Source organism: Somniosus microcephalus, chromosome 30 (assembly GCF_052327205.1).
Source record: "Somniosus microcephalus isolate GS21.2 chromosome 30, FLI_Smic_1.0, whole genome shotgun sequence".
NCBI classification, from domain to species: domain Eukaryota; kingdom Metazoa; phylum Chordata; class Chondrichthyes; order Squaliformes; family Somniosidae; genus Somniosus; species Somniosus microcephalus.
Genome location: NC_141016.1, coordinates 27,651,784 through 27,678,217, shown reverse-complemented (window position 1 = coordinate 27,678,217; position 26,434 = coordinate 27,651,784). Strand labels below are relative to the sequence as shown.

Sequence of the window (26,434 nt, the reverse complement as noted above, 5' to 3'; positions counted from 1 at the left end):
TTGTACTCACTGGAGTTTAGAAGATTGAGCGGGGATCTCATCGAAACCTATAAAATTCTGTCAGGCCTGGACAGACTAGATGCAGGGAGGATGTTTCTGATGGCCGGGGAGTCCAGAACCAGGGGTCATAGTCTAAGGATAAGGGGTAAGCCATTTAGGACTGAAATGAGGAGGAATTTCTTCACCCAGAGAGTGGTGAACCTGTGGAATTCTCTGCCAGAGGGCGGTGGAGGCCAGTTCATTAAGTATATTCAAGAAAGAGTTGGATATATTTCTTAAAGTTAAAGGGATCAAGGGATATGGGGAGAAGGCAGGGACAGGGTACTGAATTTGGAGGATCAGCCATGATCTCATTGAATGGCGGAGCAGGCTCGAAGGGCTGAATGGCCTACTCCTGCTCCTCTCTTCTATGTTTCTCTGTGAACAAATGCAGCAGTCTTTCTGCACACAAGATCCCATCAACAGTGTGAGGTGAATGATTAGTTAACTTAACTGGACCAGCCACATAAATACTGTGGTAACAACAGGTCAGAGGCTAGGTATTCTGTGGCAAGTGTCTCACCTCCTGACTCCCCAAAGCCTTTCCACCATCTACAAGGCACAAGTCAGGAGTGTGATGGAATACTCTCCACTTGCCTGGATGAGTGCAGCTCCAACAACACTCAAGCTCGACACCATTGAGGACAAAGCAGCCTGCTTGGTTGGCACCCCATCCACCACCTTAAACATTCACTCCCTCCACCACCGGCGTACCGTGGCGGCAGTGTGTACCATCTACAAGATGCACTGCAGCAACTCTTCGGCAGCACCTCCCAAACCCGCGACCTCTACCACCTCGAAGGACAAGGGCAGCAGGCGCACGGGAACACCACCACCTCCAAGTCACACACCATCCTGACTTGGTAGTATATCACCGTTTCTTCATCGTCGCTGGGTCAAAATCCTGGAACTCCTTCTCTAACAGCACTGTGGGAGCACCTTCACCACACAGACTGCAGCGGTTCAAGGCGGCAGCTCACCATCACCTTCTCAAGGGGAATTAGGGATGGGCAATAAATGCTAGCCTTGCCAGTGATGCCCACATCCCATGAACGAATATTTAAAAAAATCTGTTTGTGGTCATGTTTGATTAAGGAGGGGGGCACCAGGAAAACTCCTGCTTTTCCAAGCATTTTTTTTTAAAAACTTCCACCTTAACCAGCAACATAGACAAGTGGAGCCTCAGTTTAACATCTCAAAGGATAACAAACAGTCCCAACACCGCAAATACTCCCTTGGTACTGCACAGAAGTGTTAGCCTAGATCGTGTGCTCAAATCCTAGGTTGGGTTTGAAACTATAAATTCTGATACAGGCAAAACTGATCAACTAAGCCAAGCTAATACAAAAGTAAAATCTGTCAGTTTATCTCACCCTCTATCCTTTCTACAAAGGACTTTAAATGCAGAATCCATGGTTACATACTGAACTGGGAATGTTGAATATACACCATCTTACAGCCTGCATCTGCGAGTCCCAATACAATTTCTCTGCCCTTTACCAATGTCTGCATCGGTGTGGAGATGCCGGAGTTGGACTGGGGTGGACAAATGTAAGAAGTCACACACCAGGTTGCAGTCCAACAGCTTTATTTGAAGTCACAAGCTTTCGGAGCGCTGCTCCTTCGTCAGGTGAAGTGGAGAGATGCATAAAGAAACAGCTTATATAGTCAGAGAATAATGTCAGATGTTTACAGGTAATCTTTCTAACTGCCATTTATCACACCTCGGCAGAGAGATAATCACAGCAATCAAAGGTGTGAATGGTGTCCAAACAGGTCAGTCAGGAAAACATTACATCAAATGTGATTATCTCTCTGCCGAGGTGTGATAAATGGCAGTTAGGAAGATTACCTGTAAACATCTGACATTATTCTGACTATATAAGCTGTTTCTTTATGCATCTCTCCACTTCACCTGACGAAGGAGCAGCGCTCCGAAAGCTTGTGACTTCAAATAAAGCTGTTGGACTATAACCTGGTGTTGTGTGACTTCTTACAAATGTCTGCATCAACCAGGAGCAAATTCAAGGGTCATCAATTTGCCTCTAGCTCCTATTATATCAGAGAAAACATTACAAAAAACATTCCTAACTACTGTCACAATCTAACATGTTCAGGAGGTGGTTCTTCCCTTCACTTACAAAACGCTTTCCCCCCCATCACACTTATAGAGCTATGTTAGGATCTAAGATCAGGTGAAGACATTTTTTTCCTCAAGTTTAAAAACCACTTGCAAACTTTAAAAAATAAAATTAATTCCAGGTTTCCCCATTTCTTATGAAGGCGGCAATTCATGCTAGGATTATGGTTCCACGGGTAGTTGCAGCCTAAAAGTACCTTGCCCTTCGCTTGCAGACACAATGTATAAGCTTCCATTCTTCAGAAAGCGAGTCAGTTAAGGAGCATCACAGCCAAACCTAATGCTGTCCCGCCCAGACAACCCACCCACCTACATAGCTTTTGATAAGCAGTTAACACAACAGTGTATGACTTGTTTTGAAATAAACTGGAACTCATGCTAGTTTTTTTTGCTGCTTAATTCCCCAAACTGCAAAATGTTCTTCCAGAGCAAGGTAGGAATGCTGTTGAAGAATAAGAGAGATTGTATAAAGATGTGAAAAGGGTTAAAAAGGAAGCGCTGCAAATTTGCACGGTCACTTCATGGAAATATTCACCGGAAAAGACACAACGATGCCACCATCATAGGAGGTTCCACTTAATGACCGACATCAATGGAAAGGAGGGAACCAGGTCGGCTGAACATCAAAAAGGGGAAGAATACAACAAAAGATGCCAAATGATAGTAGGAACAAAATGGGAGAAAGATTCCACTGGCCTGGAAATAAGCCAACACTGTACCCATTTCCAAAAAAAAACCCAGGTAAGTACCGATCCATTTGTCTTGCTTTGGTAATTCACAATGTTAATCAATTGTTTGTAACACATTTGAAGATTACCTTTATGAGAATGATCCAGCCAACATGGTCCAAAAGGGAGATACTAACTGACCAAACTGGATTTTTTTTTAAGGAAGTGATATCCCAAATGTACGTTGGAAATCTTTGAGTATGTGCCTAGACTCCCAGAACCCCATTCAACTTGTATAGCACCTTTAATCTAGCAAAACATCCCAAGCGTTATCAGACAAAATTTGACACCGAGCCACATAAAGAGATTATTAGGAGAGGCGATCAAATCTTGGTCAAGGAGATAGGTTTTAAGGAGCATCTTGAGGAGGGGTTTAGGGAAGAAATTCCAGAGTTAGACAGCTGAATGCCAATGGAGGGCGAAGGAAATAGAGAACTTCAAAAAACGTTTCACTTGGGAAGTGGATAAAAAAATTAGTTCAAAAAGGAAATGACTGGAATGACCTTCTGGACAGAGTAGTGCAGACAAAAAAAATCTGGAATAATTCCAGAGGCAGTTGGATGGTGCAGTGATGTTGATTGTTTGGGGGAAGCTTAGGTTTCTATCAAAAAACAACCGACAGGACCTTGCTAAAAGTTTGAATTAAAAACTATTGTGAAGTGTATTTAAATTACCTCCGTAAATTCTATTATCAACAAATAGACACCTATTTGCACTAAGTTCCTTGCTCCCAATCATCCACTGTAAACTACAACTTCTACCTCGTAATCCTGCCAAGCCAGACTCTTAAAACTAGAATGAGAGTTCATAATGTTGATCCGCAAGATTTTACCTTTACTGCAGGCACTTACACCCTTCATCTACAGGAATCTGAACTTCAGCCAGCTTCAATTTACCGAGAATGGCAAGAGATTGAGATTAAGATTCCCATTTTAACCAATAATAAAAATTTCAAAAGTAGTTGCAAGAAAAATAAATGAGGATTGAAGTTATGAACCAAATAAATTAACTTCAGATTAATTATGGAGTCTTTGGTGAAATAGTACTAGTTCATTTCGATCGATATAGTGTAAATCAAGAAAATCACAGAATCACAGAAACCCCACAGTGTAGATAGAGGCCATTTCAGCCCATCGAGCCTGCACCGACACATATCCCACCCTATCCCCGTAACCCCACGTATTTAATCCCCCTAACACTAAGGATCAATTTATCATAGCCAATCAACCTAACCCGCACATCTTTGGACTGTGGGTTTATCCGTGAGCATTCTGCGTTGTTCCCTTATGGTGACAACTGCACCGCAGCAACGTGTGCATGAAGGCGAAAGCGGTGCATGTGCTCGTTAAATGAGGAAATGTGGGTGCACTATCACATAAAACGTTCGATACGGACCAAATTTATGAACGTCCCTCTTTGCTACTGTGTTTTCTAGTTTACCAGTTGGGCTGTATAGCAATATACTGTGGATTGAAACGGGTGCCGGCTGTAGGTAGCACATCACTGGACTGGAGAGTTTCTCTGTTAAAGGCACTACATGAATGCAAGCCAATGTTAATCTCATCAGGGAAGCGACAACAAAATTGTTGCGGTCGAAGTATCCCAAACAAGCAGTGTGAAAGCATAAAACACAGAATCTTGAGACAATTGAGTGTGGAATGCACTTCTCCCTTAACAAGGCTTATAGTGTGAATTGGCAATAAAGTACATATAAGCATTCATACAATTCTCAATCAAAACAAGCAATGACCACTTTCGCCGCAATCCTCGAGTGCACTTTTTGATCAGTTAAAAAAGACAAAACTAAGCAGAGATCATACATAGCTGTGATAAAACAGAATAAAGGAGTTCAGTATGATGGCCCAATGACCGTTTTATTTATTGACTGTTAATAACTGCTACAGTTATAATACCAACAAGGCCGTGCAGTTAACAAACCCGAATGCAAGTCAATTGGTCCTTCACAAACCTAGTTCATGTGATTTTTGCCTGGAATAGATTTCCCCTGAGGTGAATTTTTTTTTAAATGCTGATGCAGTTTCAACAGAAAATAGAGACTTTATCCCTTTTCTTTATGGCCTGTTTCGGCTGCATTTATTTTCCCAACATCTCGGATCTGAAAACCCGCTCACCCAAGTGTCGCTCACTCCACGGAAGCCTGTGACTGCAGGTTAGTCTGCCACCCATTCCTGTGATGGCGCCAGGGAGACTGTTGGGTGGGAATATTCCACCCCCCTTTCCCAGAATAGAGCATCAAAGACAGTCTCATCCCATGACAAAGTATCATCTGCAACTTTTTCTTCTACTCTCTTAACTAGTGGAGCATATGTACAAGCAGGAGACTTTTTAGGGAGTTGGAGTGAACACATGAAATTGAAACAAATACCACCATCTTTGAAAAGACCGCTGTTCAAATTGTTTCAACTGCCTCATCAGCCAATGAACTTTAATACAGCAAATTTAAAAGTTCCACATCAAAAATTTAACCAAAATGAAAGCAGAGCATCAATTGGAATTGACGTCGTGGTTTCTAAGCGCCAGCCCTTGTAGGTTAACAAAAGGGATACAGTCTCCAGTGCTTTCTAGCTCAGGACTTCTTAAAAAAAACAAAATGATCCAGCAGTTCTGAAAGATTAATCTGCAGTGCATCAGTCCACTCCAAAAAAAAACAAGTTACTTGAACTCCTGGGGCTGTGCCAACCAGTTATGCATTTTGGTAACTAAATGCAGTATCTATTATGAAAAAAAACTTGCCAAACAATCCAATAAAAAATAGATGAACCCATTTTAAAATTGGTTAAATGCGCATATAGTGTATCTCTGACAAGAATTTGCACACAAGTCATCTTAAGAGTAAGTCACAGATGGCCCAGACAACATTTCTTTCAACCAGTACACAGGTTGTCAAGCTAACAATTTAAAAAAAGAAAAAACATTTTCACATTTGATTTACTGCTGCAACCACAAGTATTCTACAGAAGAGGATTAGAAGGACTAGATCTTGTGTGTACAGTACCCTAACCGTGTCTGTACCAACTGACTTACTGACAAACCCATTGTCACAATTTTGTCCATTAAAGTGTTGTAAATTAGTTGGATTGGCACAGCCCTATTTGACCCTTTGATCCAGAAGCCCAGGCAAACATGACAATCACATTAAGACGATATTGAAGAAAGCTTGTGAGGTTAGCAGTCTTCCCGATTTCCTGACTACGGAAAAGAATCTCAGCTGGAAGGACTTCCAAGACAATTGCGTTGTCTGGGAGACAACTGGTGGGAAAATGTGAATTTTCCCCAATAATCCTGGGAAAGAGCATTTTAAAACCAATGTACAACTGATATGCAATAAAATACATTTACAGTACCTCTTATGCATATGCAGCCAATATTGCGAGCATAGCTGATCATTTACACTAGAAAACAACTACATTCTGGACACCCTCGGAAGAGACACGTCAAGAGATCTTTTTTTAAATTCTTTTTTTTGAGGTGCTCCAAATAGCGACTTAGCCAAGAACAGACAAAACATATCAACTGTGGTAGATGGGCTCCGCTACACGGTTCGGGCACCCCCTGCCCATGGAACAGAACCCACAACCGTCTGGTTAAGAAGCCAGTGCTGCGACTGCCGTGCTGGCATATCACTGACAGTATTTAAATTTTGCGCCCCCCCCCCTCTCCAAATTACCATTCGCGTATGCAGGCTGTTATTTTGGTTCGAGATGCACAATGATCCCCAACAATAAACTGCAGCCTTCTTAAGACACTGCTGCGCTAACTTCCTGAAGTGTCTACGAGCCAACACTCAAGTCAGTAGTCAACTACGACAGTGAACTTGATTCCTACCATCAGCCTCTTGAAATCATCAAAAACACACAAAGCCAAAAGTAGAGTTTTACCAAAAAAAAAGTTGCCATGTGTTAACGGCGGAGGTTGTGTATATTTTAATCATCTTTACATGCAAATTGCATATTCTGGCAAAACAGGTAATGTCCCCTTAAATCTGAGTGCATCTGGATTTTCCCTGCCCAATACACGTTGGCACAAATGGTGCCAGTTTTATTTTGCCAGTAGCTACACTTAGGTTTTATATAAAAAAGATGAAAATGTGTATTAATTTTAAAATGGAAACTCAAATTCAGATTTTGGTAGTAAGCAGGTACCCTAAAACTGCCTTGCTATTAATCGTTATACTTCACCTACACATCTGGAAATTTCACTTTTAACCAGTTCCTGAGGATAACGCTCTGCAGTGCCAAGGATAACGCCACGGTTATTTGCACTGCCAGTACCAGGGAACTGCCCTCCCAGAAGATGATGTGCTTCAGATGACACTGGAAGAGCAGCCGGAATCCAAGTCCACACTCAGAAGTGCTTTCTCTACAACATCACTAAGTTTTTACTTGGTTTCTTTAATGAAATGATTAAAATACTACTTCAAAATAACAAAAAGAACACAGAAATAAACATTTTACTATAGGATTTCATTGCTTTAAACTATGCTGTGTACATGCTGAGCGCTCAAGGAACTCTACATTTTTTTCCATGTTCTGAAAGATCATTTTTTTTTTTGAACAACCTCCTACATTTACAAACTATGGCCTTGTACAATAGAAATGTGGAAAACATAGGATTATTAAATTTTACAGTCTGAAATCTGTGGATTTTGTGGAATGCAAAACTAAACTGCCCAGTATCTGTATAGAAACGCGGCATCTAACATTGTGCAATTCGTCTGCCTCATTTTATAAAAGTGGCAGCGTTACTTAGAAATCCCTGCTTTTGTTTATTCTCTCCAATGGCCATAGGAAATGGATTTTAATTTTTTTTTGAAACAGCTCAAAGAAAACTGGACACAAAAATTGGCAGACATCCAGCATCTTTAGACAGAAGCTTGGATGAGACGAATTTCCATGATTTCTAAAATGAATTGCTTTCCTTTTAAAATAAATACAATGCAGTTGACATCTTTCATTGATCTGGCTTTGAAAAAAAAAAATCTTTAAGTAAACAAAGGCTTGACGTGTCCGCTGTGGCAGGAAACCACTGGCTATAGGTAGGAAGAGAGAGTCCTTTCTGCTCACTGGGTTTGGTAGCCTGCCATGCCAAAACCTGCTTGGTTGGCTATCACACTGGGACTTTGACCTTGCGCAGGTTGGACTCCATAGTTAGCACCCATCCATGCGGCGGTGGACGGTGTCTGACTGCAAGAGAAAAAAAGAGCAAACAAAACATTAGAGCGAGATGGAACACAAAATGACTGGCTTTGTGTTTTGAATAAAAAAACAGAAACAGGAGGGATCACAAGTCTTCCCACCCCCACCCCTCCCTCCAAGGCAGCTACAAAGTGTGGATGAGTATATCAACCAAAAGGGCTCTATTATTCAAAATGCTTATACCATCACTAGCTGATTGTAAGAGAAGCTGTAGCAATCATTCAACAAGATGCTTCAAGTAGACAAGTATAAAATTAAACATGGCCCAGTTTTTCCAGGATGATCACACTGGAACCCATATGCATCTTTTAAAATAAAATGTGTTTCTTGCTGGTGCTAGGAGGCACTGGTGAAGTTTTGACAATGCAGGAGTGCGTTGGGGAAAGAAGAGTTGACTTTTATAATGAGAACACCAAACAGAATGGTAAATTCTGCACTCTGGTCACTGCTTTAAAACAAATCAAGGCTCCGATTTGATTTTGTTTCAAATCTTTTACTCTTTAGATCCCCCCCACACTACGCATCAGCTGCCAGTGCTCTAGAGGCCACCATTGGAAGCATGAGAGCAGTCGCAGCCAAAGCCAGGAACTCGGACACATGTCGCGTGCTAAACTTGCACTCAACTCTGATTATTTTGTCTCTAAAGGAAAACCAACTCCTGAAATCTACTCACTTTGAGTCCTGTTAATAGGAAGGGTTGATAGCGCACCCAACAATCCAGGTTAATAAATACAGCTAAAATAAAAAGTATCACTTACTCCATTCTGAATCCTTGTTGGTTCCAAGCTTGCCCATAAACTCCATAGGGTGGCATTTGCCAGCCATTAGGCATATACTGGCCGAACTGTTGAGTATTTCCATACCACTGGCCAAACTGGCTCCAAGGCTGAGCGTAGCCCATCTGATTTTGCTGAAAAAAAAAGGGGGGGGGGGGGGGGTGAGAAGTATGATCACATTTTTCTGAAAATTGTCCAAGAACTTTACAACAACTTATGTTTCTAATAAAATTCCTGGAGCATGCATTAGGCTACAGAACAGTGCCAGATTTGCATTGTGGTACCCTAGTACGCATTCTCCACAATTTCTCCCCTGCCCCAATCTTAACCATTGGGGTCAATTCCACAGAACACTATCCCCATTAAAGTTGCTTCTAACTGCACCCCACCATAACACTGAACCTAGGCTATGGGTAGCTCCATGAAATGCTGTGCTCCATAGATCAGTGAATGAAAAAACACAATTTCAGTCCATGTACTGTACAAACCCCAGTGCAGTAATTCTGCTACTCAAATCTCAATACATTGTTGTACTCCTATGTGCTATGATTAAAATAAGCAAAGCAATGCCTCATCTTCCTTTCCCCATTTTTCTTATTTTTGTTCTATTTTCAACACTAAGTTTTATTTTCAGACTTATCTGCTCCCTGATCAGTTGAGCACCAGCTCCAAATACTAAGTTTTCAGCCACATAAGCCTCGAGGCATAGGACATTAATTTGACTGCGTGACTGAAGCAACCAGTTCAATTTGCCAATGCTCTTTTGAATGAAGCACTGAATGCTTGACAAGACAACTCATGTGTGGCCCAGTGAAGGGGTGGTGTCCAAAACAAGATCTTGCGTTAATAGAAAACATCACACTTTAAGAATGCATAGCATTTAACTCGGTTGACTATTGTCTCCCAAATTACAAACATACCCAAATAGGATCAGCATCACAAACTATTAGAGGTGGTTACTTAATTTCTGTGGAAAGTCGAGCTATTTGCCAGATACTGATTTGCTTTAAGACATTTAAAATAGTAAAAAACTGTATTCAATTCACCTGTTGAAATTGGCCCATTCCGTCAGGTGTTTCTTTCCCCCAGTAGCATTTGACAATGTGTCCTTCTATGGTGGTTCCATTGACTGAGACAATAGCATGTGCAGCACTTTCGTGTGATGAAAAACTATAAGAAAAAACAAAAAACCTTAAATACCGAGTAAGATTGACTTAGCCCATCGTCCATGCTGCAACTATTACAGATCGTGTTTTACACCGGGGTAATATGATACGGTCAGGACATGTTTCTCTAGAATGCAGACTATAAAACTGACAACAGAAAGCAGATTTTGTTTTTGGTCGGCACATCACTGTCCGCCCAGCTTTTACATCACTTCTGAGAAATGTGATTAAGTATTTCTTTTTATCATTCCTTCCTGATTTATGACAAATCACTCCGCTTCTCTCCTTAGCGGAGTTAAATCATCGCTCTCACTCATCATTCATTCCCCGTTTCATTTGGGCTTTCTCAAGGGCCAGCTTTAGGGCACCCGGAAATCCCACAGCTGTGGAGGGCCCTCGACGCATAAAAGGGTCCTCAACCTACTGGTAAAAGCTGGTCGGACATCCAGTGTTGGACAGATATGTACCAAAAAATACACAATCCACTTTCAGCCGCTCGTTGGCAATTTTATTCTCTACATTCTAGAGATGCATGTCCTGTTAGTTTTATACTTGCTGATGCTGTGTCTCTCATGGATTTCAGTTTCAGTGACTGCTACTCAGTCCGATATTAATTCTGGCATTCTTTCCTGAAGCACAGCAACTTCCTCCGTGTAACAAATTAATTCTAAAAGAGGAGGGCAGCTCACTGTTATAGTGAGGCATAGTGGTTAGCACTGTTGCCTCACAGCGCTAGAGACCCGGGTTCGAATCCGGCCTCGGGCGACTGTCTGTGTGGAGTTTGCACATTCTCCCCGTGTTTGCGTGGGTTTTCTCCGGGTGCTCCAGTTTCCTCCCACAGTCCAAAGATGTGTGGGTTAGGTTGATTGGCTATGATAAATTGACCCTTAGTGTTAGGGGGATTAAATACGTGGGGTTACAGGGATAGGGTGGGATATGTGTTGGTGCAGGCTCGATTGGGCCGAAATGGCCTCTATCTGCACTGTGGGGTTTCTGTGATTTCTGTGAAACCTGATAGAGCCCAACTTCTCAAACTGCAAGAAATGTTGTTAAATCAACTTTGAAATCTGCACATGCTGGTTATAAAGCAGTGCCGACAATGAGTTGCTAAGGCTTAGAAGATATTTATCTGAATCCTTATCGGTGTAAAAAGCTTGATTTAAAATTTATTATACTGGATCACTATGGGACTGTTATATACACACAAGCTGTTTTGGAAAATGCTCGTTACTATTTATAGAATTTTATTTCTAAAATACTTCAACTAATACACTAACCGTTAGTGATGAGACTCTTATGTGGTATGCAAGTGTGGGATTGATGGTGTTTATCTGCATCTGGTACGGGAGTGTCATATTGTTACTGTACCTTATATCACTATTATATTCAAGCAAAAGATCTGAATGGCGAAGAAAAAGTGTTTCTCATCTAAAAATGTTTTTACATATGGCATAAGTAAAACATATGTTTGGATGCAGTTATGCACAGTGAATAATCATTCTAAGACATCAATTCTTTTTGTCACACCTGTATTTAATTTGCATGGAAGTAGTTCACTGAAGTTGATGGGCTGGGGTTATAAATTAAACCCTCTGAATGCCACATCCGAGACACCACCACCCCAGATGGCTAAAAATGATCCCTCCAAAACAGATGGGATCCATTCTTTGCGCTCACACTGTACTGTACAATTCATATTTTTTTTTTTTTTTTTATAAAAGGAGGACCACACTGAATAAAATATGCAGAAAGTATTTTCCAGGAACTCAAAAGGAAATTGTGCAGCCAATGCAATGACTGTCAAAAGGCGTAATTTTTTTTGAAGAAAATTCAACAACGGAAAACAAACCACTTACAGAAGGTGAATAGTTCCCAGATAAAAACAGCTTGTACAAAGAAACCAGCAAGATCACCACTGGAATAATCAGACTGCTAAACTGTACTTATTGTCCTTCCTGTAAATTTAGCAACAACCTGAACAACATAATCCCGTATTGGTCTTAACCCCTTTTCCATTGGTCTATTTGGACTGTCACAGGTAACTGAATCATGATTGCATTATTTCATCATGTTCTGTGCCCCTAATGAGGTAAAGTGCAGTGAACGCTTTGCAGTTAAGTGACTGACGCAAGTCTAGCTCTTCAGAGCCAATGGCAAAATCTCCTTTCGGCATTGCCTGAAGCGGACCCATCATCCAGTGGCCTCAAAAGACTGGGTCCCATCCAGCATCTGTACCACATCCGTCGTAGAAAAAGGAATCTACGTCAAACAGTCAACACATTCACAGAAAGTCTTGCAATTAACAGAGCATTTCCCGCAGTGGATCAGAGCAGCCTATTCCCATTGCTTTTGGGACCACAAGTAACAGAGTCCATGCAGCTGAAGTGCTTTAATGCCACACCTGCCTATATCAAATCGACACACAGGCATTCTAACAGTGCATTTAAACAGAAGGGAGATGAGATTTGCTGGATTAGGAGGCAACAGAAGGCCATTTTTTAAAAATATAAAAGCAATTTTTGCTTTTTCCGAATGGAAATTAAATCAGTGCCCCATTTTAACTTTTGTTAGAGAGGTATTTATATTGCTCAAATAGATCTGCAAAATAAACGCCCCCGAGTCCGAAGGTAGGAGTCAATCCCCACTCTACTTCAGCACATAGTCTACACTGACACTTGAATGCAGTACTGAGGGAGTGTTACATTGTCAGAGGTGCCATCCTTCAGCTTAGATGTTTTAACCTGCTTGCCTGTTCAAGAGGACAATAAAGATCCCATGGCACCATTCAAATATGACCAGAGAGTTGTGTGCCCTGGTCAACATTCCTCCCTCAACCAACATTAAAAGTTAACTGGTCTCACTCCTGTTTGTGTCGGCTTGCTGTACTCAAATTGACTGATATGGTTGCCGACACAGCAACAGTGACTGCGCTTCAAAGTAATACACTGTATATGGAGCACTTTGGGAGGCCGGGAGCGATATGATAACATGCAATATTTGCTCTCTCTCCATCAGCCATTCGCTTTTAGTTAATTCTTAGGAAAACTGAAAATCAATTCCAAATGCTAATTAGTCAAAGCCTAAGACATACCGTACAAATGAATATCCTTTCTCGGGAAACACTCTGATCTCCATAATCTGTCCAAAAGGCGAAAATGTCTGGCGCATAAGTTGCTCTAAAAGAAGAAAAATATTAATTTGAAATGTAATACTTAACCGAGACTTCTGCGATTGATTAAGGATTTAATTAAAGTAGTGTGCGTCAAAAATACACGCCATATTGGCAAGGATATAGGCCACCCCAAAGCATACTGTTTTTTGTGCTTATAAAAAGTACAGCTTATGTACGAGTTATTATGGTAGATACACAGCAGTTTAAGCGTTTTCTGTTAAAACAGAAGTCATACACTATTTGGAACTTACTACTGAATATGGAAACTTTCATTCAATTTAACAGACAGGAATTGAGATTTACTACATTAGGGAGTAATGCTACCGTTCATTTACATCCGTCATGTCAGGAGATTCAGATGAAGGCCAGTGGAGTTTCAGATAGGTGAGCTTCACGATCTGGGTAACATAGTGGGTTAGATAAGCCCTGCACCTCGGAGACTCGCGCTTGAATCACCAGCTCAGACTGACTGGATACAAGTTCTCTATGTTTGTTTTCTTTAAGGGTCCACCACTAAGTGAGTTTGGACAGTTCCCAAAGGGCATGGACAGTTGGGGCTCTCTGAGGAAGACTGCTTATTACAGGAAACTTTGGTTTATCCGGAGGTTGTATGTCCAGAATACTCGATCTAACGGCAAAAATCAGGAGCCGTTTTCTGTAAGTTTTTTTTAAGATCTCGTTCATTTTTTTCCCCAGTCAGCCACTGCAAGGTCTGTAGCTATAGCAACAGCTTCAGCTAGAGACGCTTGCAGCTGCAGATGACTTTTTAGAAGCTGTTGCTAAGCAACAGTGTTTGTTGTCAGATACAGAGATGAAAACCTCCGTATGCTTCAACATTAACTTTGTACGTCCAGCAGTTTTGATAGATCGGCAACACGCCGGTCCCGGATAGCACAAAGTTTCCTGTAGTATCAAAATGGTAGATAGTTTGGGGAATAGAAGTATTTCTCAATGAAGTAGCAGTAGGTGTTCTTAGTTATATTCTGTGGCACATTGTTGAGCAGAGACAGCTTTACTCTACATATGACCTGTGCCGCACCTGACTTGGGAGTGTCTGCTCCTGACACGCAATGTTTCATTTCCTAGCATTAACATCTCTCTGCTTTATCAGTCAAAAAAAACTGCAAATGAGCCACCTGGATGGGAATTGATGAGCAATAGTCAGTGAGAGGTAACAATTCCTGAAAAAACAGTGGCTGATGACAGCAACCTTTGTCAGTCAGTTCCTATTCGAACAATTCAATCTTTATTCCAGGTGCTTCAAACAATATAGTAAAATGTGCAGTGACTGCTAGTAGATGACATGTATAAAGGTGATTAATAGAATTCCATGGGAGCTGGATAAATTAAGTGGGTGAATTAAGGAATGGCAGACATATTTTAATGCTGATAAATGTAAAAAAATGTAAGTGCTCCACAACATAAAGAGAATATAAATGACAAAAAGCAGGGTTTTTTAGGATGTAGACAATGCTAGTACGACTGCTTTAATGGTCCATTTGTCATTTCCTTAAGTTGATGGTGATGAGCCTGCACCTTGAACCCCTGCAGTCCTTGTGGATGTGGATGTGTGAAGTGAAAATCATTTGTCAAGATGAAACATCTCATCAAGCAGCTTCACTGGCACAGTTTTTGCAGCAGGTGATCTTTCTAAACCATCGCTGCAGTTCCTCCCCACAACAGCCGCACAGTTAAAACTCAAATCTCAGACATTAATTATTACCTGTAAGTCCAACCGCGATGCCACCGCAATAGACAGTGCAGTTGCTGGGACTGGACTGATTGACAACTTCCTCATAGGAGAGCTGTTTGGTATTTGCTGCAAAAGGGGAAAAAATGCACAGGTCAAAATAAAAAGCTATGGTCACAGACGGCTGAAGATTTTAAGTTAACGTGGTTTTTTTTTTTGAAAGTCTGTTTTTCTGATACAGGTAGACTATCCTTTATCCGAAAACCTCGGGACCAGCCGTGTTACGGTTTTCGGAAAATTTCGGATTTCAGAAGGTATTTTATAAGACTGGGAAATTTGTCGGGGGTGGGGATCGGCGGGGGGTCGGCGTCGTGCGCACGACTTACGCTGAACGAAAAAACTTTTGGTTTTTAGAGGTTTTCGGAAGTTCGGATAAAGGATAGTCTACCTGTATTTACAAAATACGTCTGCAAAAGGAGGACACTTGGAATTTCACATGTTGCCATGACAATTTACTTAATTCGAGAAATGACATAGTCAATGATTCCCCACAAAATATCACTTTCAGGCACATTAAAACAAAACTCGTATCCATGGCCTTCTGGATAAGATGCAGCTGCTACCGACTGAGCCAAACTGCATCATCTAGGGAGTCCGACAATTTATTTTTTTAAACACGCATTCTTGATTGCAAAACTCTTTTTAAACTTTTACTTTCTAACCTTGTATAAAATACCATCACTTGCCGGTACTGTATCTCCAATATGTTGCTTACTGAACTTACGCTCTGATGTACTCTTTGGGGCAGGCGGCTTGCGGGTTGCCCAGTTTGTTCGGATCTGCCTTCCTCCAAGCCACTGCCCACCCATCTGTTGAATGGCATTTTCAGCATCCTGAGATTTGAAATAATAAAATGGAAACAGATCTTCAGTAACGGGATGAATTCACCAAAATGTTTACTAACAAACAATATTTTAGCAATGGACATCAGTAGATGTTCCGAGTGAAACTTCAGCCATCCGACAAGGTACTGTTTCTCCAATTCCTCCACTTCCCTGCACCAATCCCCAGCCAAGAAACTGGCCCGTTTACCTATCACAATATACAGGTCATCAGTCCAAATCTAGTCTCCTTTCTTCCTGCGGGAAAGTGTTCTGCCACTGCTCTGCACCTCCAGCAAGAACTAGGACCGTTATAACACCTTTACTGCAATAAAAGTCCCAAAATGCTTCACAGAGGTGAAAAAATACATAATCGGGACAGTGAACATTGGTGAGAGGGATACCGAAAGCAAAATCAGAGAGTTAGATTTTAAGGAGACTTTTGAAAGAGGGGAAGAGAGGTGGCAAGAGTTCAGGCAGAGAATCCCAAAGTGTCGGGCTAAAACTGCTGCCACCGAAGGTGGAGCCAGCAGGTATACTAAAGGAGGCCAAAGGCGGAATGTTGGATGAAAGTTGCACAGATAGGGAGGGGGGGAGGGCCAATAACCCACATATGCATATTCAAGATGCTACTGCAGGGAGTAACAACCACTTGGTATTTACGGTAGTTTTGCACGGGTTTCTCTGTTCAGTTCATACTCGGACATACAGCTTTCTGTTGTTTCCTTAGATAAAGTGAACACTTGAGATTTGTGAAAGTGTTAGCCAGCTGACAAAGTGACTGCTCACATCCAATATGAACATTCACTTACTTACCCACTTATTGTAGAAGGACACAAAGCCATACCCTTTGGATTTTCCAGTTGCCAAATCTTTGACCACTCTAGCATCACTGGAAACATAAATAAAGAAGACACAATGAATAAACACATTTCTTGCTGGAGCAAGCCTACTGTAGTGAATAAAAGACAGGAACCACACACACACTGCTTATTGTCAAGTCATCACGCCTCACCTTTGATAAAGGGACCACTTATTGCAAGAGCGCCATATTCTACAAAGCACCTTTCTCCCTCTCCACTATAAAATGTACTACGTCTTCATCTGCTAATTCAGTTATAACAGCATTGTTAACTTTAATGTGGTAAACATGCAAACTGTAGCTGAGCTGGCTAATGTTCTTACAGAAGTTTTTCTTTTTCTTTTTAAAAGCTATTCAAATAGTTTGTAAGTTCATTCATTAAAAAAAAAAGTTAAAACGTCTGCTAGGCATGGTCAAAGCAGCTATTCCTAGTCGTATGAATCACCAGGCCAAATCAAAAAGAAAAAAAATCATTGTAGATTGCAAGATTAATTGAATGGCTTTCCTTAACCATGCACATTACTTAGTACTTGTTGCCAACAAGTTTTCTACCTATTCTTAAAAATACAGTATATGAAATAGAAAAAAAACTAGAAAAATAAAAAATAGGAATTAAAAGGCATACATCGCCTGTTAACAATTCTTTTAGTTTCTCGGTAGGGTGAATTCGTTACCCCCTTTTTGGACTTTGGGCAGCTGTAAATTTTGAGAAATTGAGATTTTCAGAAACGGTTGCAATATTCAGAAAAAGTGAAAACACTAATAAGACACTGTACTTCCAAAAGTGTTAAACAGAACTACGCAGACTAGAATAAATATACGAAAAGTGCATTATATACAGACAGGATCAGATCACTAAAGAATCGATCGAGAACTATTTTAAGCACAATAGAAAAAAAAAACAAAATCAATTATATCTGTATACAAAGACAAAAGGAAATAAGAAATCTACAACTGAGTGAACGATTATCCACTGTGACAGTCCCTTGCAGTTAGCCATGGAAATCCTGTCCATTCTTCAGAGACATTCTGTAAAATAACCAGAGCCCTATTATTTGAAATTGATTCAGAACCCAACTATGGTGTATCTTCCTTTCCCCAATTATTGCCAATTATGTGGATTGTTTAGTATAAAATGTTTCTTAGGCAATTTGTTAACTCAAAATAAATTTGTAAATATGCTTTAAAAAAATCTATTGCTAGGATGAATAAAGTGCTTTTTGTTTACCTTCAGGTGTGAATACTTTGGTAACATCTATGACATGCTTCTGTATAAAAATGCATTTGGAGTCCACGTTTAACGTGAGATTACCATGCAACCGCTTGACATGAAAATACCAACTCTGTGTGGATCAAGAGTAGAGGACACAAACTGTCTGTGAGGACATGTGCTGTTTAACCTTGTCGTCACTGCTCCAATCACTTTAAACCAGCTGTTTGAAAGAATCACCCTGAAGACAGCTAATGCCTGGCTTGTTTTTGTTGGCCCACATAGATCGAATTTTATCCAATATCCAAAAAATAATCTCAATAGTACCATCAAGTTGTGAAGCAGCAACCAAGTTGCATCAACATGTGCAATTCTGTAAATTTTATTCACAAACTGCTTCTCCTTGAGAAAACTATAAAGAATTATATATATATTTTTAAAATCAATTCCCCAGGTTAGATTTCCAATGCCATACACAGTCCCCAAGTAAAAGAGGTGCGAGCCTGGTCTGCAATGCCCCATAATCCATCTCGCAGGAGGCAATTGCCAACGACCCAGGGAGATTTCTATTCCAATCAGAAAACATCTCACTTCCGCTTGACATCTGCCAACCATCGAGGCAAGATTAGAAACTCGCCACCGTGTTGGATATTGTTGGTAGAAACCCACATATTACCCTCTGCGGTGTCAAATGCACTTCAGTGTCCATGAACCCGACTGGAAACAGTAACTGAAGAAAACCAGCCGAAGTTCTGAGCTGGCAGTCACAGATCCTCGCCATTTAAATACCCTCTTTTCACACCGTGGTGCTTCCTTCTTTTGCTATTATTGCAGTGATGCACAATAAGCAGAAGCTCAGTTTGAGAGTGAAAACAGGTTGTGCAAAACTCGAGACCAGTTGCCCTGCATAAAAGCTTTTATCCATGAACACCAAAAGGTGATGCTAAAAAGTCAGTAAGGAAGAGGCTAAATCTAAATCAACAGCAACTTGGCCAACAGGTTTTGTTGCTGCAAAAATACTACTTGCTGCTGGACCACATCCATGTAGGCCAACAAACAAAAAAAAACACAAGAAAAAGCCGTAACATCTCCTCAAACTGAAACGGATGAACGTTTAACATTATAAAACTCTCAAGCTGAAGCCAAGACTGTAATGCTGCTCTAGATGTTAATATCATAATATTAATAAGAATCAATAATCTGTACCTTCTACATGGAACAGATGGGCAGCATTCTGCAAACACAGATTGTAGTGAAGGACAACGAGAGGAATGCATTTAAATTCCTAGAGCCCTTTGAGTATTGGAAGATTATTTCAACCATCAAATACACACCCTTTGCGAGAACACCTTCAAAACATTCAATATAAACATAGAGATTATTTTTTCATTTTAGTGCAGAAATGCTTCTGCAGTCTTCCAAAGATAAAGCAGAATTAGTTTAATATTTAAAGCTAAGGTAAGCTTTGTGAGGAAGCTGGAAAATTCCCCCCCCCTCCCCCCGCCCAAAACAAATCTACACAAGGTGCCAATTTTTACTGCCCGACCAAGTTGCAACAGGTTTCACTTAACCACTGAGATTGTTTAAGAAATTCTGCCGTTTGGGTATAGTGAACATAGAAGATCGCAAAGCTCTGCAGTGATGCCGATCTCTGCATTATGCAGATCCAAGTCTATACACCACTCATAAGGCGATACACCCCATGGAGATTTAAATACTAAAATCAATGAAGTACCGGGATGAAATGCAACACAATACAGTAGTATGAAAATGAACCAGCCTCGACTGTGGCTTTTGATGCAGTAACAAAACCTAAGCCTAATGACTAAAACCTGTACATGGCTTCAATGGACAACCGAGTGCCATCTTTGAGGTAAACGACAGCCATGAATGATTAACAAGGATATCATGGCATGAAGGCTTGAATCTATTTATTACAAGTTTTTTAAAAAAAGACCACTTATACAGAATTTCCTTGTTAAGCTTGAAACTCCTGTACAATGCATCCCTGCTAAAGCAGGAGAGACAGAACAGTCCAAAAAATAATGTAGACTCTATATTGATCATGCACAGTTTTTAGCCTAAAAAGAGTCAGGCTGTTCCAAAACAATGTCCTCAAGTTTTAAATGTTGACAACTGTACTGATGGTCCAGCAAGAAAGCTGGAGTTTTCAAAGCTAAACATCAACAGCACTGACAGTCACCATTTGCTATCGAAACTGTCAGCCGTGTGTGGAGCATTAACACAGGGCAGGGCACGGCACAAGTTCATGCCTGTGCCTTCACACACACCTGCCATTTACCAGCGTGGCACCAGCAAAGTGCCAGGAGCTAGCTATCTACTCTCAATCACAAATGATTCATGGTGCAGGAGAGAAAGCCTCAAGGAACCCCGTCTATGCTATTCCCCTCCCAAAAGAAACCTTGAAGACTAGAGGATGAGTCTATCGACATTCACTCTTTCACAACTTTTGGCCCACAGAAAGTAAAATTTCATTTTGTATCCATTTGGATGGTACTCATTCTCCTACTCCCACCCACCCCACCTTTCTTCTTCCTTCAGCCAGGATGGTGGCAGTCGCAGCTGCAAACCTTTCTGTTCGCACATTCTACACCACATTTAGGCAACAGGGTGCACACTGCCGAGGAGGAGTGACGCAGGTCCTGTCAGTTTTGCTCCCATCAAGTTGGAGACTTCTACCTGGTGGCGTTGGACTGTCAAACTTCAATAATGTACGGGAAAGGGAGACAACAGCTATTTTAGTCACAATTCAAACTTTTGCCCTCTGAACTATTCTGCCTCTAAAATTACAACAGTTCTCTCTGCACAAAATCTAGGGGCAACTTGTTATATCCATTTCCATAGCGAAAGTGCCCGTTCCCAAAAAGAAAGTGGAGAAGTGTTTGAAGTTGAAAAAAAATGTAGCAGCAATGGAGTATCGGTGTTTCTCATAGAAAGTGCCATTCTAGCCCGTCACCAACTACACTTAAGGCAATGTTAAGTAGCTTAGTAAAAAAAATTAAACGATGAAAAATTGCCCAAGAAACATAGAAAATATTGAACTCTGATGAATACAGTCTATGCAAAATGCTGTTAAAACCTTTTGAGTATCAAAGAAAATGAACTATATTGTACTTACCTGAACAGAAAACTTGAAAACAAAAGGCTCAGAAGAATACAGCAAAGTAACAGGTATAGAGTTATATTAAACAAGGAAAACGTTGCTTAAAGGGGAACAAATACAAGAACAAACCCAAGTGAAAGAATTTGTTGACATCAATTAACGTTTCTGTTCAAAAATCAGACTTTCCATGCAAAGACACTGTAGTAGGTGCTGAGGCCATCTTTTATGGGACAGAACACTCTCAAACGAATAGTGTTTCACATCAAATATTGACCCTAACTTACTTAAAATGAGTAAGAGAATTTGGTTAACAGTTTCAGAACTGACAAAAGGTCATCGAGCTGAAACGTTAACTCTGTTTCTCTCTCCACAGACACTGCCTGACCTGCATTTTCGGTTTTTGATTTCAGATTTCCAGCATCTTGCTTTTGTGTTGTTGTAGCAAGAGATTGAAATTGACTTGATTCCAATTTCTAAAAAAGCAGCTGGGTTGCTACGTCACACACTTGTTCACAACAGCTACCTGTGATCTTTCAAAATACAATACACTCACATAGAAAATGATCTTTGCTCATTTTAACACTTCATTAATTATCACCTAATAATTTGGCCACCTTGATTGGTCATAGGGAAATTCAGCAGGGCCAACCAACAGAATACAAAGAATGACACATTGCCAACATGTAAAAAAAAGGACTGTATTCAGGCTTGTTAAGAAAGAACCAACACCTTTTACAACCTCAGGATGTCCAAAATGTTTTATAGCCAATGAAGTACTTTTTGAAGTGCAATCACTATTGTAATGTAGGGAAACACGGCAGCCAATTTGCCCACAGCAGGGTCCTACAAACAGCAATGAGATAAATGACCAGATTTTAGTGATGTTGTTTCAGGGATAATTATTATCCAGAACACTGGGAGAACTCCCCTGCTCCTCTTCCACAAAAATGCCATGCCATGTCTACCCGAGAGGGCAGACGTCCAATCCTAAAGACGAGTTAAATAGTTGGGTTAAATAGATCAGAATACAAGTCTCCATTCAAAATGTGATTGCTAATTCCATACTGCAAGTTCTTTCTATGTGCTAGATCCAACAGCAATTTACACCGTAAATCTAGGCCCACTGGGAGCTACATGAAGACTACATCAACCCACTTTATTTGGATCCTTAACCACCTTACGGGGAGAGTTCCTCTTCGGTGCTAGATTCAAACCCATGTCCCACATTTTCACTTTTAACATTCCAAAATATTCTAACACACTGAACCATCTAGTCTTCATGTGTAGAATTTTAAGTTACTCCCGGAGGAGTAAATCCACACACCAGAAACCCCTGGCAACTGTATATTAACACAACCAAGTGTCCGACACAAATTCTTTGCCAAGTTTGAAGTGGTGACACTTAGTGCAAACTCCAGTATATTGCGTTGATTGCCAAGTTCCGAAGTTATAAAAAGTAGTACACACTGATCAAAGAATCGAAGAGCGCAGGAATGTTTTGATTCTTACGTTACAAAAATATTTAAAGTTGATCTTTCCCTTTAGTACTGAAATGGTTAAAACATTAACAGAGTCTTGATAAAGGGCTTTGACCCGAAACGTTGACTCTAATTTCTCTCCACGGATGTTGCCTGGCCTGCTGAGTTTTTCCAGCATGTTCTGTTGTTATTTTGGTTAAAACATTACACAGGTTACAGTTTAACTAGCCAAAAAAACCCTAAACGGTCTTAGAAATCTACTCTAACAACCACCTTCTCCACCCCTCACATATTAAATTTTTTCAAGAAATTTAATTTCTTTTAATTTCTACTTATACTCTCCCTGTAGGGAATGTACCACTACCCCAGTAAAACAGCAGACAGTTGTTTCTTCAGGCTTCTAGCTGGTGAGCACCTGGGGTGACCTTTGCCTCCTTATGGAGAAGCAACTTGCCTGCAACATCTCCTTTTCTCCCCCTAAACAACAGAATGGCTCATGGCCAAGGTCAACAGCTCACTGGGGAATATAGGGCTGCTAGCCTAAGGCTTGCTACTGTTTCTGGCTTCTGTAGTTTACTCAAGGTTAAGGCTTTTGCAATATCAAGCAACTTGCAACTATCCATTAAAAAGGATATTTAAAAAAAAAATTGCAACAGATTACTCCAGGAATTGATTAAAGAGAATTGTTGGGGACTTCAGAATAAAATTATGTTTAACTAAAAAACTTGAGTGAAATTCCTCAATAGATAACCATTAAAACTTTAATTTTTTTTTTTTTTTTTAATTGTAATTTTTAAGGGCTTTTGCACACACAGCTGGATTAACGTTATGGCAAAAGTGGTCATGATACTTCAAAGGGTCTAAAGTTGCCAGTGTTTATTTTGGGAAAAAAAAACTATTTAATCCAGAGCCAGTGTTCAACAGCTGGTGATGTCTGGATGAAGGAACAATAATTTAAAGCATTGTTCCTTCAAAAGGGACAGCCTACTTCCCTCCCATTAACCTATATGGTATTGAAGAAGGATTTTAAGACACCTGACCCTAAAGAAGCCTAGATCACCTAAGTTTTCAGCACAAATTACTCGTGCAATGGAATTTTATAAATTACTCCGTGAAACTGAAAATCTAGTAACATTTACTGTGGTGCACAACAGCAAGAGAGCTGCAGAAACTATTTTAAAAATCTATTTAAAGGATGATCGCCTCCTTCTCAGAAGGCCATGTTCTTCTTCGAGTCCAAGAGAAAGTTCGGATATACTTGTAAATGGATCTTTAAATTCTACGTTAATTCAAAACAACTACTAAAAAAGATAGCTTATTGCATTCAAGCTTTTGTAAAAACAAGTATATTTTTGTTTTCATCTCAGCAACTTTGCACATACAATAACATGTAAAGGAGTTGAAGGAAAAGCTCTGACGAGCTCAAGTGGTTCCTTTCACTATTTTGTATTCTCTCACGACAGAAGAATTTAGCTTAAAAAAAATTGTTCAGAACTTTAGCACAATAGCTATTTTTGAAACTGCAGAACGCAAGGTTGGTTTAGAGTGTCAGCCACTGTTTTCAGCCTGAGTTTTATCAAGTTTAACTACAAAATGGTTTATTAATGAAGATTACACATGCAGTTAAATGCAAAACATATAAAAATGTTCTTTAAAATGTGTAAACCAGCCATGTGTGCATCAGCCATGTGTGCACAATGGGCTGTGTTCTAGGGAGGCGAATCAAGACCATGTACTTACTTAGAGTAATGCAGTGTTTTTCAATTCACTAATATTTAACAGCAAGTTTTAAAGAAAGCAAAAAAGGTGCCCTTTTCTGTCCTTTGATTAAACCCGGGCCCTGTACTTCTAAGTAACAATCCCCCAGAAACAAATTATACAATTACACCTAAACTGGATTTAAGAGGTTCTGAACTGGTAATAGTGATGACACTGCACTGCATCTCAGACAGAAAACTAAAAATCAAGAATTAATGCATTAAACATTATTTAACTTTTTTTTTTTTTTAAAGCCAAACAATGTAAAAATTCACACCAAGATATACTTACGATATTCTTCCAAATGGTGCAAAAGCTGCTTTTATATCTTCTGTGGTGATTTCTGGACTCAAATCGCCAACAAATACATGGAAATGATCTGTTGAAAATTTGAAACAGATTATTCCCAATTAAAAAGGAGGACAATGATAAAATTGTAAAACCTCTGAAAGGACAATTGCCCTGCAGGTCGAGGATTTAACAGAATTTCAGTAGCACTAGAAATACACACTGACAAAAACAGCAGAGCAAAGTGCAGTTGCATGCATAAATTGAGGCATACAGATGATAGAATATGTAAAGTATTCAAACCTCTAAAGGTTCTTCCCTTGAAGGCCTGAGCTGCAAAAATGGGTTTTGTTAATTGCTGACAGTAGACCAATAACAGCAAAAAATTAATGATGCACAATGTGATTAGTCCATTTTGGGATCATTCTTGGCAAACACAACTTAAGAGGCAAATTTGAAAATAAATGAAAAGCCTAATTAAGCTTTTGCACTAGATGTTTTACCATTGGTATCAGTATCAACACCTGATAAGTCTAATTATCACCTCCTGAAATCAGAAGGAATATACAAAATACAGAATATAACAAGATTTGTAAATTATGAAATTTAAGAACCATTATATCCACCTGTAGTTAGTAACTGTGCAATTAGGCATTCCATATGTGCATTGCAAGGTCGTTCTTGTCTGTGCATTTTTTGAAATCAAGCCATAGACTGTCAAGATTGTGGAAATTGATTTTTATGATGCAGCTGGACACAACTGTAACATGTACAGATGGTTCACACACTTGAAAATGACTTTGTAGACCGTAACAATCCACAGGGATCCTTTTCAAAGAAGCTGCCCTCCTCTAAAGCTGGGTTAGACGGGTTGCTTCATGGTGATAATGTACGGTATCTACAAGTCTATGGCTTGATTTCAAAAAGTACACATACAAGAATGACACTGCAGTGCACATATGGAATGCTGAATTGCAGAGTTACTAACCATAGGTGGATATAATGCTTCTTAAATTTTATAATTTACAGATCTCGTTAAGTTGAGGTTTTAGACCCAAGTCTCTTCAGCTGCAATTTAGCCCTGCTTATTCGAACAAAGTGAATTTCTGTGCTTTCTTGGTGAACTGGGCATTTCCTGACTGGGAAATGCCACCTTCTTGAGTCCTACCAAAGAGTGGAATTGTTGAGATCCATAATGCCAGGAGTCATGGGAGGAGGTAACACCATGTCATATTAAGAAAAAATCCCATCCCTTTCAGTGACGTAGCTTAGATTTCAGATTTGTACGTCCAGGAAATGACCCGCTCATGTAAAGAGGTCAGGCAGTATGGAATGACTTGATGCAACACAATGACTTTGGCAAACATTTAATATTTAATGTTATCATTTATCTTGAAACTGCATAAATCTGTAATTCAGGACAGAACTACTGAAACTCCAGCATATCTCTCACTTGATAACATTATACGTAACTAGCTAATAGAATGTTAGACACACAAATTGAATTTGTGACCATTTCATGCCAATCAATCTTTGTGTTTGAAAACTCTTTTAAATGATAACTCTAGCATTTTAACTTCCAGCTGCCTGGGCTTCTAAATCAGAATGACACAAAACGGTTTAAAACACAAGCGGACAAATCACTGAAAAGCTGATAGAAAGGCTGCACCCTTCAAACGCTTTGCAGAATGCCTGCTGCACTGACCATATGAAGTGAAGTTTCGAAAGGAAAGGAAAGGAGAATGGTATTCGTGCAATACTTACTACTTGTGTCTTTCTTCTGGCTACTTGGAGTTGTTGCCCAGTTCACTTTGACTTCCTGAAAAGTATTTCATAGCGATTAGAATACAATAAGTTAGCCAATTTTATTCAATACAGCATTATACACACGCCAACAACATTTTAG

The 26,434-nt window shown here is 40.0% G+C and overlaps 1 protein-coding gene across 4 annotated transcripts in view; it reads right to left on the bottom strand.

Moving 5' to 3' along the window:
- Nucleotides 1–4,755: 4,755 nt before the first annotated feature.
- The window catches only part of LOC147098049 (cytotoxic granule associated RNA binding protein TIA1-like), a 49,097-nt gene continuing 27,418 nt past the window's right edge, over nt 4,756–26,434 (bottom strand). For 2 of the 4 annotated variants that reach the window (XM_085971272.1, XM_085971274.1), the window contains 10 exons: nt 26,293–26,347; nt 24,832–24,861; nt 24,532–24,619; nt 16,625–16,700; nt 15,712–15,820; nt 14,961–15,056; nt 13,157–13,241; nt 9,946–10,069; nt 8,882–9,033; nt 4,756–8,111 (listed from right to left, as the gene is read on the bottom strand). In XM_085971272.1, coding sequence (XP_085827398.1) covers nt 7,988–8,111; nt 8,882–9,033; nt 9,946–10,069; nt 13,157–13,241; nt 14,961–15,056; nt 15,712–15,820; nt 16,625–16,700; nt 24,532–24,619; nt 24,832–24,861; nt 26,293–26,347 — 939 coding nt within the window. In that variant the 3' untranslated portion in view covers nt 4,756–7,987. The remainder of the gene's footprint in view (nt 8,112–8,881; nt 9,034–9,945; nt 10,070–13,156; nt 13,242–14,960; nt 15,057–15,711; nt 15,821–16,624; nt 16,701–24,531; nt 24,620–24,831; nt 24,862–26,292; nt 26,348–26,434) is intronic. The other 2 variants (XM_085971273.1, XM_085971275.1) reach the window with 1 other exon arrangement.